Source organism: Glycine max, chromosome 8, assembly GCF_000004515.6.
Source record: "Glycine max cultivar Williams 82 chromosome 8, Glycine_max_v4.0, whole genome shotgun sequence".
In the NCBI taxonomy this organism is placed as follows: Eukaryota; Viridiplantae; Streptophyta; class Magnoliopsida; order Fabales; family Fabaceae; genus Glycine; species Glycine max.
Genome location: NC_038244.2, coordinates 38,555,924 through 38,571,175, shown reverse-complemented (window position 1 = coordinate 38,571,175; position 15,252 = coordinate 38,555,924). Strand labels below are relative to the sequence as shown.

Here is a 15,252-nt window from a genome sequence, read left to right as displayed (position 1 = left end):
CAGGAGCCCTTAATTAAGGGTCAGAGTAGAACTTAAACCATTGAAGGTTTTTTTATCCAAAGATAAGGAGAAAAGATGATTTTTTTTTCTTTTTCGATTTAGAAAAAAGGTCTTGAATTATGTTACAGAAGAAAAGTAAATGTTTTCTGTCTAGCAAGGAAACCTGTGGGGTGAGTCTTGAATGCACGTGGTTTTCATAATATGGATAATAAAAATATTATTGTCAATATTAAACATGTCTAATAGTTGACAAATAATTTACTATAATCGAATGTAAGTATGTAACATACGTTATATAAAGCTCATGATAAAAGTAGAAGGAGGAAAGGGATAGGTCATGACTTCGAGTCCCTCCATTAACAAAAAATTAACATATTAACAATTAATATTTATTGATAAAAAATATATTATATATAACTAGGCTGGCCAAAGGTCATAACCTCTACAAAATACCCAATCTTTGGATACATGATTGACATTTAGTATCCCTTATGACATATTAAGATAGACAATGCAGTTTCCATGGTTATGGCATGACCTAGACCATCTTATTCCTCTTAAAATTTTAAATTTATTGGGTTTAAGCCCATTAGGACCTAGGTATATATACTCCATCCCATAGGTTTTTACTCCCTACATTCTCATTTTGCTTCCTACACCCCACTTTTAAAATATCCCTAAACTACCATTCTCATTTTATAACTTTCCTCTTCCCTCTTCCGAACCTATTTCTCCTTGTTGGACAAGTGGCCTCAAATATCTTAAGAAGGGGGGGTTGAATTAAGATATCGCAAACTATTTCCCCAATTAAAATTTTATTTCACTTTCTATTCAAGTTATAAATTCTCTTAATAATGAACTTCTTAAATATTAATTCAAATAGAGCAATTTGAATATGAATATAAAACAATAATAAATGAAGGAGTTTAAGGGAAGAGAAAGTGCAAACTCAGATTTATACTGGTTCGGCCATACCTTTGTGCCTACTTGGCTTGGTTGATGAATATACCTCATTGAGTTTGCTTGATTTGTAATCCCAGGAAGTACTTTAGTTCTCCCATCATTGACATTTCAAATTCACTTTGCATATCAAGGGAAAACTCCTTGCACAATGAATCATTAGTGGATCCAAAAATTATATCATCAACATATATTTGAACCAACAAAATATCATTATGCTTTCTCTTTATGAACAATGTGGTATCCACTTTTCCTCTAGAAAATTCTTTTTCTAGGAGAAAATTGCTTAAACGTTCATACCACGCCATAAGGGCTTGTTTCAAACCATAAAGAGCCTTTTGCAATTTATAAACATGATTTGGTTTATCCGGGATTTCAAAACCAGGGGGTTGTTCAACATATACTTCTTCTTGAATTAAGCCATTTAGAAAAGCACTTTTAACATCCATTTGATAGAGCTTAAAATCCATTATGGATGCATATGCTAAGAGCATTCTAATGGCTTCTAATCTTGCAACAGGAGCATATGTTTCTTCATAGTCTATTCCCTCTTCTTGATTATACCCTTTTGCTACTAACCTAGCCTTATTTCTAATAATTATGCCATGTTCATCTAATTTATTTCTAAAAACCCATTTTGTTCCTATGACAGGATAATTTTCAGGTTTTTCTACTAGTTTCCACACATTGTTTCTTTCAAATTGATTCAGTTCTTCTTGCATGGCAATGATCCAGTTATCATCTACTATGGCTTCTTTTATATTTTTAGGTTCAATCATAGATACAAAAGCCATATTATTGCATAAATCTTTAAGAGAATGTCTAGTTGTTACCCCTTTTGAGATATCACCAATAATGTTGTCGAGGGGATGATCTCTTGAGACTTTCCATTCTCTTGGAAGTTCATTATTTGCTATAACTCCATTATCTTGAGAATCCTCATTGCTTCCTTCATCTTTTTCTTTAGAGTCATTTCCATGAATATGTGTATCTTCTAAGGAATCTGAAATATCATCTAAAAAATCATTCATTGGAAGAATGGCATTAGACTCATCAAAGGAAACATGTATAGACTCTTCAATTGTCATTGTTCTTTTATTATATATTCTATAAGCTTTACTATGCAGAGAATATCCAAGAAAAATACCTTCATCTGACTTAACATCAAATTTTCCAAAGTTATCTTTTCCATTATTCAATACAAAACATTTACAACCAAAGATATGAAGATGTGAGATGTTTGGTTTTCTGCCATTGAACAATTCATATGGAGTTTTCTTTAAGATGGGTCTTATTAAAGCCCTATTTAAAATGTAGCATGCAGTGTTAACGGCTTCAGCCCAAAAGTATTTTGGAAGAGGAGTATCATTTAATAAAGTTCTAGCAATCTCTTCCAAAGATCTATTTTTCCTTTTAACAACACCATTTTGTTGAGGGGTTCTTGGTGCTGAAAAGTTATGCTCAATTCCATGCTTTTCACAAAATAATTCAAATTCTTTATTTTCAAACTCACCCCCATGATCACTCCTAATAGATATAATCTTGAGATTTTTCTTATTTTGAATGATTTTTGCAAGTTTTCTAAATGCTTGAAATGCATCATTCTTATGAGTGATAAAAAGAGTCCATGTGTATCTAGAATAATCATCAACTATAACAAGAGCATAGTAACTTCCTCCAAAACTCATGATTCTGGAAGGACCAAACAAATCCATATGTAGTAATTGTAAAGGTTGCGTAGATGAAACTATGTTTTTAGATTTGAAAGAAACTCTAGTTTGTTTTCCCTTTTGACATGCATCACATAGCCTATCTTTTTCAAATCTTAGTTTTGGCAAACCAACAACTAAATCTTTTGATATTAATCTATTTAAGTGTTCCATGTTTATATGTGCAATCCGTTTATGCCACAACCATGGATCATCATCTTTACTAAGAAAACATTGATTATTATCTAGTTTTTGACTTAAGTCTATCATGTAAACATTGTTGACTCTAAACCCTATATGCTTTATTTTTGTATCATGTTCATGTTCAATGACACACTTTTGAGAATCAAATGATACCAGATAGCCTTTGTCACATAATTGACTCACACTAAGAAGACTATGTTTAAGACCTTCAACAAGTAGAACATTTTCAATGGAGGTTGAAGAATTTGTACCTATTTTTCCAACTCCAAGAATTCTACCTTTATTGTTGTCACCATAAGTTACATGTCCGCTTTTCTTAGGAGAGATATGTGTGAATTTTGATGTGTCTCCCGTCATATGTTTTGAACATCCGCTATCTATGTAGCACTTTTTTCTCAAGGGTTCCTACAAAATCAAGGTTGTGACTTAGGTACCCAAACTTTATTGGGTCCTAAGGTGTTAGTATGAATAACGGATCCTTTTGGGACCCAAATCATTTTAATATTGTTACAATTCCTTCTAAAATAGCATGTAGATGTGCCATGCCCTTTTCTTCCACAATAAAAACAAGTAATGAAAGGGGAATTATATTTTTGTGAAGAAAAGAAATTTTTGTAAAATTTTTGTTGTTTTTCTGGTTTGTATCCAAGTCCTGCTTTATCAAAAATACATCTTTGATTTCCTAATATGACATCCAAGTTATTTTTGCCAATAGAAAATTTAGCAAGTGAATTTTTTAAATCTTTAATTTCTTTTACATACTTGCTACAACATTTGCATGAATCAGATATAACTTTTTCATCAAGAGTAGTAGAGACAAGAATTTTATCATTTGATTTGGAATTTGAAACTTCAGTTTTAAGATGATCTAATTCTTTATTTAATTTTGAAATTTCATTTTCCAATTTTGAAATTGTTTTCTTAGAGGATGAAACTAACTTTGCAAGTTTAATTGACTCTTTATGCAGATCAGCAAATGCATCTTGCAATTCATCAAAAGAAATAAATAAGTTATTTGAAGATGTTACCTCTTCATCACTTTCATAACTTTTAGCCATAAGACAGAGGTTTATCTCTTCATTTTCTGAATCTTCAGAAGATTCCATATCGTTTTCATCCCATGTAATGTATACTTTCTTCAATTTCTTTCCACTAACATTTTTCTTTTCAGACTTCTCCATCTTTTTCTTGAAGATGGGACAATCAACCCTCAGATGTCCAGGTTGATTGCACTCAAAACATTTTAGAGTAAAGGATGAAGTTTTTGTCCTTCTTTTAGATTTAAAATTGGGTCGCTTTTGATTTCCTCTGACTCTCAGGAATTTGTTGAACCTTTTTACAAAAAGACTGATATCTTCATCATTATCCAAGTCAATTGAATCTTCTTTATCACTGTCTTCTTGGATTGCAGATGAGGCTTTAAGAGCGATTCCCTTCTTCTTCTTATCAGTTTCTTCATGTTGATTTAATCTCAATAATTCCATTTCATGCTCCTGCAATTTTCCAAATAACGTAGCAAGAGACATACTAGACAAATCTTGAGATTCTGTGATGGCTGTTACCTTTGGTTGCCATTCTCTATTAAGACATCTTAAAACTTTATTTACTAGATCTTCATTTTGAAAAGTTTTTCCTAGAGATGCAAGATGATTAACTATGTGTGTGAACCTCTTTTGCATGTCTTGTATACTTTCATTTACATTCATCCTAAATAGTTCATATTCACGAGTTAATGTATTTATCCTAGATCTTTTAGCATCTGTTGTGCCTTCATGTGTTACTTGTAGTGTATCCCACATATCCTTAGCACTTTTACAATTTGAAATCCTAAAGTATTCATCTATTCCTAGAACAGATGTAATAATATTTTTGGCCTTTAAATTATATTGTACTAATCTTCTTTCTTCCTCAGTCCAATCTGCTCTAGGTTTTTCTATTGTTGCACTTCCGGCCACTATAGAGGGAACATAAGGTCCTTGTTCTATGGCTTCCCAAATATTTAAATCTATTGCCTCTATAAAGATTTGCATGCGGGTTTTCCAGTAGTGGTAACCCACTCCATTAAAGATGGGAGGTCTATTTATAGAATTTCCCTCGGGAAACAAGTAGTTTGATGAGGCCATAATTCTTGAAGCTTCTAAACTTTATACAAGAATGAAGCTCTGATACCACTTGTTGGACAAGTGGTCTCAAATATCTTAAGAAGGGGGGGTTGAATTAAGATATCGCAAACTATTTCCCCAATTAAAATTTTATTTCATTTTCTATTCAAGTTATAAATTCTCTTAATAATGAACTTCTTAAATATTAATTCAAATAGAGAAATTTGAATATGAATATAAAACAATAATAAATGAAGGAGTTTAAGGGAAGAGAAAGTGCAAACTCAGATTTATACTGGTTCGGCCACACCCTTGTGCCTACGTCCGTCCCCAAGCAACCCGCTTGAGAGTTCCACTATCTTGTAAATTCCTTTTACAAGTTCTAAACACACAAGGACAATCCTTCCTTTGTGTTTAGAATTCTTTTACAACAAGAGACCCTCGGTCTCTTAATCCCTTTTTCAGAATAAAGAAGAAGAGAAGAAGTAATCTCTCTTGAAAGAGATAGATTAAACAATTTGAGCACTCAAATAATTCCTTATTGAATCACAAGTGTTTTGGCCAAGGAATTTTTTAAGAGGATAAAACGATTTTGCTTTTTAAGAGGATAAGACCTTTTTGTTCTGAAAAACTCTTAGCAAATTCGTGTCTCAAGTCACATATATATAGGCCTTTGATACCCATTCAAGAACCAAATAAAAAGATGTGACTGTTGAGAATATTTTCTGAAAATCTCCTCTGGTAATCGATTACAGTATATGTGTAATCGATTACAAGCTTTAAAATTTGAATTAAAACGTTCAGTAACTGCTGGTAATCGATTACCATATATGTGTAATCGATTACACAATGCAAATTTTGAATTCAAATTTTAATAGCTGTTGTAAATCATTTTTGGCCACTGGTAATCGATTACATCCTCTGGTAATCGATTACCAGAGAGTAAATCTCTTGAAAAAGACTTTTTAATTTAAATTTCTTGGCCAAACCTTTTGCTACTTCAATTGGAATTCCCTTCTTATCTAATATACCCTTCCTATGACTCTAGAGACTGTCTTGATCATCCATCTTGAATATCTTTAATTTCTTTGTCTTGAATAAATCTTTGAGAAGCATGTGATCCATGTGATCCTTTGGCATCATCAAAACATTCAGCTTGATCCATCCTTTGTCTACACTCCTAACACGCTGAACACCCCCTTCAACTACTCTCAGCAGCCTTCACCTCTATTGGAGTGTCGTCTCTACATGCAATGTTGTCTCCATTTGCGTTTAATTGTTAAATCTCACAAAGGTTGGTTTTTTCCCCTAAATATTTGGTTGTTTTCGTTCATTTGCACAACTCATGTGAGGCTGACTCGACACACATACTATTAAGCTGTGTTGTTTTCTATTTTTATTCATGTTTATTTTTTTGACATATGGGGTCTCGAAGAGGAATATATCAAAAGAATCCGAATAGGCTATTCTAGAAGGGTTATCATTATTATTGAAAGCCCATCGAATAGTCTTTCCAAACTACTAAAATTACCGTTCTGGAATAGTTGTTCTAGAAAGTGCAATATAAGTTTTGAATTGCTCGTTTCATAATATATATTGTAGTTTCCAGAATAGCTATTCTGGAAGGGGGATTTTGTAGTCCGGAAAGGCTATTCTTGAAGGGGGATTTGGTAGTCCAGAATAGCTATTCCAAAATGGTTATTGTGTGGTATGGAAAGTCTATTCCGAAAGAGCGATTTGTGTAGCCCGAATAGGCTATTTCTAAAGGGTTATTTATGTACTATGGATTATCTATTCCGAAAAACAAGTAACATTCTAGAAAGAGGATTCTGAAAATATTTTCTTGAAATTCATAATTTGTCATTTTAATTTACATTTAGAATTGCCTTTTCTGGCGTAATCATTAAATTTTAAGAATTTCAATTAAATAATATAATTAAAATTCATTTGTACTAGATGTCGTTAGTTTAAAATTGTAGTTGTTATGGAGGAAGATTACTTCGAAAACATGTTGGATAAAGTCAATATTGGTGAAGATATAAGGAATGCATTCGAGAGAGACATAAAAAATGATGATTGTAGCGAATTTTTTTACAACTACAGAGGTAATTATCTTGTGTATTTTTTTATGTAATTTATGTACTATTAGAAAATATGAACTTTGACAAACTTATGTTGTATGTTGTTTATGTAGGTATTTGATAGCTGAGATGAGTTATTGAAATGGGCTCGGGTGATTGCATTTAAGTTGGGTTTTTGATCAAAGTTGTACCCGAATCAAATAAAAATTAAAATGCAGTATCTAGGAAGTAATCTTAGGTTGTCTCCCAGTGAGCAATGATCAAACAAACACTCATAACAATAATAATAAAACAGTAACGAAATGGGGGGGGGTTGTTTGTTTTTGTAATTTAAACAACAAACAAACTTGAATTAAAAAGATAACAGATCTAAAACATGTTGTTTCCCCTTGATTCAAAAACAAGTCTCTTATCCTAGGTTACGAGAATTTATCCCTAATCAGTTCAACCACTTAATCCAACCCGAAATTAATTTACTAAGCGAAAATTAACACAAGGCTATCATTATGTGATTAAGCAACACATACACCAATTAATCCCTCTCACATGTCCATTAAGCATGAATGTTAATTAAGCAAATAGACAATTAATCAAGCATTAAGCATGCATGGATTAATATCTGCAACAATACAGAATAATTGGTGAAGGGGAAAAACTAATCAGAACTTAATATTAATAACAAAACCTCAAAGAGAGTTATGCTTAATCCTCAAGAGAAAGCAACACTAGAGATTCAACCTTCCATTAACAACAGAAACGAAAACAGCAACTGGAAACTAATTGCAACACAGAAATGAAAATGAATCTACAAACAGAAACCAAAAATGAAATTGCAATTGGAAACGAAATGCATAAACAAATAGGAAATCAAAGGCAGAAAATGAACTAAAATTAGAAGACAAAAATGAAAACGAAATTGGAATTAAAAGCAGAAAACGAAACTGGAATTTGAAGCAGAAAATGAAAATGGAGTTGCTACGTGAACAGTACCATGCGCATGAGCAGTAACACGAAAAACTGAAAAATGAAACCTTACCAAACTCTCCCTATGTGAACAGTAACCGACCACCTAAAAATCCTAGCAGCTGGGCTCCAAAGCTTACAAATATGATTTTGGGCCCAATTACAAAAATACAGCCCAAAAATGAAATAAAATAAAACTGGATGGCAAATAAAATTGTCTGCTCTCTTCAAGTCCAAGTCGGTTTAGCCCAATTTCGGATCCAAGCCCAATTGCTTATAATTCTCCTGAAATTAAATTAAAACACAGAATTAGTCAAGTAAACCCAAATGATAAAACTGCATAATTAATTTGACAATTAAGGCTAATCAATAATTAAAATGGTGACAGAAAGATGTAAGAAATAGGAGAAAATAATGACACATCAGTTTTGTTATTGTTGTTTTGAGATCAGACACAACAAATGGGCATATAAATCTCGCAACCAACTAAGACAACGTATGCACCTCATGTTTTCTTTCTCTCTTTATGCGCATCCTCCGTTTTAACTCCAAGTAACTCCTCCAACACGAGAACTGTTGCATCCTTTTCCATATGCTGAAAATTGTAAAAAAAATCCAATAATGGGATTATGTAGTAACAATGACACATCATCTAGTGTTATCTTCACCTCTCTCACAAGCAAATGGAACATGTTTGTCTCCCTATGCCACCTCTTTGCAAAATCATACAACAGTCCCTTGTCTACTTTCTCCTAGCTGCATGTGGTCAACAAAAATAAACTAGACCCCTTGACCAACTCCTTTATCTGCTCATGTAGGGCAATTTCCTTCTTGAGCTTTCTCCCAGTGATACTAACTTTAGTTCAACATGATCCTCCAAGTAGATAATTACCAAATAAGTTCCAACAAAAATTGAATGTTTGAATAGTTCAATAAATATAAAAATATTCAAATGCAGTTAGTAGTTTACCAGTCCATCCTATAAGCTTCGAGCCATGTGATCGACATATGAGGTTAACAATGATGTGTCCTCAAGCCCACCAGGAAAGACATCAGTGGCTTTTGGGTCCTGTTGCTTCAAAGGCTTAACAAGCTCCACAAGCTCATCAATCACCATAGGCTCATCAACCACCACAGGTTGAACATGCTCCACTACTTGACTTTCTACATGTCACTTACGATTTGACATTGTAGGTCTTATGCGTTTATCACCATGATCGTCACCATCAAAATTGACTCTTTTTGTACATGCCATTTGAACATAAATATACAAAATGTCAAAACCTAATTTTAAATAACTTCACATCTATGAATGTTAAGCAATTATTCTAACCTCCTTAATAGTAATTATACAAATGCAAAACAGGTCCAAACAACTTAAATAATCATTGACCTAACAACATGACTAACCTCACAATCAAACCATCATGGAGTGATTATTCTACTCTTGTTCTCACAACCTAAGCACAATCATTCAAATAATAAAGTCAAAAACAAAGAAGAATATCAATTGGGAAATGGCATTCCAAAAGTCCTTTATCATTCTTGATTGGGTAATCTAGAATTCCTACCCTTAAAATTCCAAAATGGGTATTCCAAAAGGCTCTAGATATCCGAAATAGGTGCTCCAAAACTACAACAAACCTCTTATGGAACACATGTTCCAGAATGTTCAGTGCCTTCCAGAATGCCTATTCTGAAATTTGTGGATGGAATTTTGGAATACCCATTTCGGATAGGTTTGCAACCCAAACAACCCATTGAACCCAAACACCTTTAAATTTTTTTCAAATGCCCCATTGCACAGTTCGGGAAAGGAAGGGGCGGGAAACTCACCTTTGTCGTCAGTGTCGCACGAAAGGGAAAAGGGATGCTTTGAGAATTGGGGGAGACATTGTGTTATGAGGGAAATGCCAACATCGCATGAAGGGGAAGGGGGTCTCAATTTGCGTCGGGGAAGGGGGGGGGGGGTCCTACGGTTAGGTTGAATGAATGAGGGAGACGCGGGGTTTGAGGTAAACTTTGACATTATTGTAGCAGGGTTTGAGGTTGACTATGGCGTAGCTACGGTGGTGCCGCCAAGGAAGTCAGGAAGAGGGGTGTTGTGGGTTGGGGCAACATGGAGAACAAATTAGGTTGGGGGTGCTAGGGTTACCGGTCATACATCTTGGAGTACAATTTTGTCCAAGCAGTAAATATCAATGGGGGCAAAAAGTAAAAGCCAATCCTATATAGACGTTGGACCATTTAATTACGGACCTAGAGCCCATTCTATTAATGTTCTTATTGAATCTCTTTGGTTCCATTATGTCCATGTTCCAGTAGTTTTTTAGTATTTAGAATTTGGCATTATTAAGCTTTGATACATTGTAGAGAATGGATAGATTGTTTCACTCTTTTGTTAATGTTTGGATATCTTTTTATTTAATTCTTATTGAAGTCTATTAATATAAATTTACTTACCGCTTATTCACATCTTGTGGATATGTAGATAGAACTTGGAGGTGAACCTAAATATTGAATATGTAAAAATTGAACTCAGGACTTAAATCATGAGAGTAGATTTAGTCTTTCAAAGAACTGATGAATTATCATTTATCATCCATCCTAAAGAGTCCAACTAAAATTCAATTACGACAAGATTAGTAATTAGTTTAATAGGCCAATATTCTTTTATCTCGAGAATGGATCAAAATAATTCTTGTATCTAAAAAAGAACATTAGGATAATTCACCTTCATAAGAGATTCAATCTTAATTAAAGTATAATTAGTTTGGATTCATCAATTATTATTGTGGTAATCCCAACCCTAGAAATAGTAAGAACTTAAAAAAAAAACTACTAAGAACTTAAGTTTTTAGTCCCTAAAACTTTTTTTAAAATTTGATTTTTAGTTGTTTGACCGGTCAAAATTTCTAAATAAATTTTAAATTCAGTTTTTAGTCCAATAATAAAAATTTGAGACTAGAGGGAGTATTTACCAAGGGTGGATGTTACTGAAGAGTGAAGACTATGCACAATTATCAAATCAAACCTTGTGGATCTAGAGTAGGGAATAATAACGAGATATCAAAGCAGAAAATTTAAACAGTCTTGGAACCATTTCACTTCCCAAGGAAAGCTTCATTATATAGCAAACATATGAACACACATTGATTTGATATCACAAACTTCAGGGGCAGGCTTAAGTGAAGGTACAAGGGTTAACATTAACAAGTTCAAGAGGAGCAATCAAACATGTGGGGGTGTGATTTCCTCGGTAAGCTCGGTTGAAGCATTCAGCTTTCTGCCTCTTTCACTTCTGCTATTATCAGCAAATTTCAAGCTTGCATGATGGGAGCCTTTCTCCTTCTCCTTTGAGTTCCACTCAGCCAAGTAGTAATCTTCCTCTGTGACCTTTTTAGATGAAGGACCAGAGAACATGCCACCCCATTGGGGAAAGTAGATTAAGCATATTGGCAGGCTGCATATTATGATCATGGCTCCCATTAGAGTGATTCCTCTTTCTTTTGAAAACCTGGATCCTTTGAAGAAAATTAGTTGGGTGACAACTGCTCCCACGTTGCCTCCTCCTCCTGTCATTCCAGATATAACTCCTAATGACCTGAAAATGCATATTGTTAGAATTAATCACAAAAAAATTATTTAGATAGGATTTGGTTGGATAAATTTCTCTAGAAGTACTTGTAGGAAAAGAAAATAATAAGAAAAAAAAGAGATGAATTTCTCCATAAGGTAAAATGAACTCTACATTAATTAATTTGTAGATGTCCTCTCATCTTTTAGAAAAATTACGAGAGTTTTTACAAATCAGTGAATAATTAACTAATAGAAAGTTTATTTTATCTTAAAAAAGAAGTTTATCTTTTTTTTCTTAGAAGTGTTTTTTAAAAAGCTTATCCAAATAGACCCATATAATTATATATGCACTTTGTTTATATGACTATCTTTTTGTGAACAAACTTTACCAGCTTTCAACCTTGTGTCAAGTGTGCATGTGATGTGACTGTGATTGCACATATTTATTGTGTTGAAATCTATTGTAAGCTTTGGAATCATTTGTTGGTCAAAACAGAGCTGTTAAGAGTAGTTATCTTTACTGCTAGTCTAAAGAAGGAAAGAAGATGCATGAAACATATGCTATGTGCAAGAGAATCATTTGTCTTAACCTGTTACACATATAATTAAGGACTACTTTGCCTGTTGTGTCAGGTGATCTGATAGGTTATAATAAATTAAACAACTAAATTGACATTTCTTTTGTTCTCATATTTTCTCCCCTTTGTGGTTAATCTGAGTCTGACACTTAACTATTGATTACTATAATGGAAATGTTGAATTTGCAAAATTTGCTAAATAATGATTTATACATAGTGGAGAATAGGGAAAGCGCTTTAAGAAGGACATGTTCGATTCCCTTCTCACTTTTTGGTTTTAAAAGCTGATTTTTAAAATAATTTCATACTTCTCAACAATCAATTTCTCGTACAAAATCTCTGAAAACTTTTCCAAAACAAATGTCTTACAAACCAAAAGTAGAGACAACTGAGACATGTTTTCTCATCCTCTTCTTTTTTGTTTAGTGGTTCTAATTCAAGAATGAGTTAGCTAGACTGATGCTATATGTGATGAGACAAGAACTTGGTGTGAGTGATTTTCTTTGTTGTTTTTTCAAAAACCACAAACAATATTTAGAAATAGGAATCAAACACATCCTAAGACTAAAGATAAAAACTCAAGTGATTGTAATTGAAATATAGTGACTCAAAACCTTACCTTCTTGAGACAAAAGGAACAATCCCAAAGGTCATTCCACACGCGGCTTGGACGAACACAGAGAATATGATCATAACAACAATGGATACACTTAAAGATCCCACCAGGCCAAGAATTATGCAGAAAACACCAGCCAAGGTTTGGCATATCCATAAAGCCCACAATCTTCCCCTCATGCCAAACCTCTTAGCCATTACATCAGATATATAACCCCCACCAGGCCTAGAAAAAAAGTTAGCCAAGCCAAAGCTTGCAGCAATGATTCCAGCAGTGTGGAGTTTGAGATTAAACCTATCATAGAAGTACTCAGCAATGATGTTGTCTATGGTCAACTCCACCCCAAAGCAGTATCCATAAGTCAACCCTAGAATCCATCCCCTATAGTTAGTAACACCATGAAACAAAACTCTAGAGAAATCATCTTTGGCTTTTTCCCCTGACTTCTTCAAGCGGTGGAAGTTCCCATCGGGCATGTCCTGACCAAATAAGAGGATGGAGAATGCTGTTAGCATTTGGAACATGGCAGGGACAAAGAATGCGATCCTCCACGCAGTGAATTTGGAAGCGCCAATGTCGCGGATGAGGGAGAATACTAGAGGCATGATGAGCTGGGTAGCCCCTCCTCCAAGGTTTCCCCATCCACCAGAGAATCCGTTGGCTGAACCAACCACCGGAGCAGAGAACATGGAGCTCATCCAGAACTGGGTAGATACAAATGTGGCCAGCGAGAAGCCGGTGAAGAACCGAACTAGAAGGTAAGAGGTGGAAGAGTTGATGATGGATGTGAAGTACACAAACGGTGCTGTGAGGAGAATTAATGATGCAGAGGCCAGGCGCGGTCCGACCAAGTCACAGGCTGTTCCCATCGCAATTCTTGCCAAGACGGCGCCTGAGACCGACGCCACGCCGGCGTTTCCAATGTCAGTGGCTGTGAGGTTGAGGTTGTCGCGGATTATGGGGAGAAGGGGTGGTGCAGCAAAGCTAGACACGAAGCATGCAAAGAAAGAGACCCATGATAGGTGAAAAGCTCTCATGTGGGGATTGGCTAAGGAAAATAATCTGAACACAGTGGCCTTGTTTTCAGAATCCACAGGTAGAGCAAACTTTTGTTGTTGTGATTCATTGGCAGTTGCAGCAGGGAGTTCTATATCCATGTTTGTACCTTAGTTTCGACTGGCCTAAGCAAAAGGGTAAGTGTTTAGCTATTGATTTGGTTTGGAATATATAAGACCTTTGTGTGTGTGTGATAAGAGCAGAGGTAAGGGATGCACAGGGCCTTGTTTCTAGGACAAGGTTCCTCCTATGGAAAACGAAAATTGGATAAACTTTTCTCCCCTTTTCATTGCTTGCAACCTTCTTAATATTCTACTCAACAACAGAATTACAACAAACCCAATAAAAAAAATCCGGGATATTCTTTTGATTCATATGAGGATGAGTAATAGAGATATACCAAGATAACTAAGTAAAAGATATAAAAATAGATGTTCTTGTCTTTTCAAGGCTGGCAGTTTTTGAAACTTAACAGAAGCAGATTGGTTCAGAAAACTGAGACTTGGAGAATTGTGTCTGTAATATTTGACTTTTCATATGTGAGAGAGGCACAGTTGGGAGGTTAAAAACTCCTCCATAAGCCGACTCACATTTTTTTTTTTACTTTGTTTTTAATCTGGGAAGAGTGAACCAGGTTGGAAATCAATGGCAAAAGAAAGGGACTTGGGAAATGAAGGAAAATTCAAATTTTGACTAAAAGTTGATGAGACAACTAGCTAGTGGTATATAGCACGATTCATTTCAAACCAAGGAATTTCTCGAAGGAAAGATTCTTGCAATCAAGTTGTGTAACATGCATTGACTTTGGAATCTGTTTGAGTGTGAAGTTGAGGAAATTGTATTTATTGATGATTTTTGATGTTTTCTTTTGGTAGGTTGAGGTTGCTTCTCTGCATAATTAACTATTAGCATATGTTTTTCTCTATATTTGTAAAAAGACAATTGTATCCTAACACTTCTGTGCTACTATGATGGAGCACTAGCATATTAGGTAGCTCTCAATTTTCCTTGGGAGGGTTAATTTTTATAGTATATATTTTTGTGTGTCCTAAGTCGTTAGCGGATATGGTTAAAAATATGGCTCTTACATAACATCTCTAGTTGATCCACATTATAGAGAACGAGAAATAAAGATTAAAGACAATAAAAACATCATTATGTAACTTATCAAACATGCTTCGGAGAGAGTGTGTTTTACTACTTTTTTCTTATCAAATCAAAATGATGAATTGTACTTACATTGTTTGGAGTTAAATTCTCAAGACTATCATCGTACCTAAATTTTAAAGACGACATTAAAACCAAAATATGATGAATTAAATTATAATTGTTTGGAGTGGAATTCTCAAGACTGTCATCATATCCTGCAGTAAAAATCCAAATTTTAAAGACATTAAAACCAAG

General features: G+C 34.2%; 1 protein-coding gene across 1 annotated transcript; it reads right to left on the bottom strand.

Annotated features, from left to right (window-relative positions):
- Positions 1–11,101: 11,101 nt before the first annotated feature.
- Positions 11,102–14,372, bottom strand: LOC100803196 (high affinity nitrate transporter 2.5). The gene is made up of 2 exons (XM_003531946.5): positions 12,796–14,372; positions 11,102–11,623 (listed from the first exon to the last, which is right to left on the bottom strand). Exons 1-2 carry the CDS (start codon positions 13,947–13,949, stop codon positions 11,251–11,253), a joined length of 1,527 nt encoding a protein of 508 aa, XP_003531994.1. The 5' UTR covers positions 13,950–14,372; the 3' UTR covers positions 11,102–11,250.
- Positions 14,373–15,252: the final 880 nt, after the last annotated feature.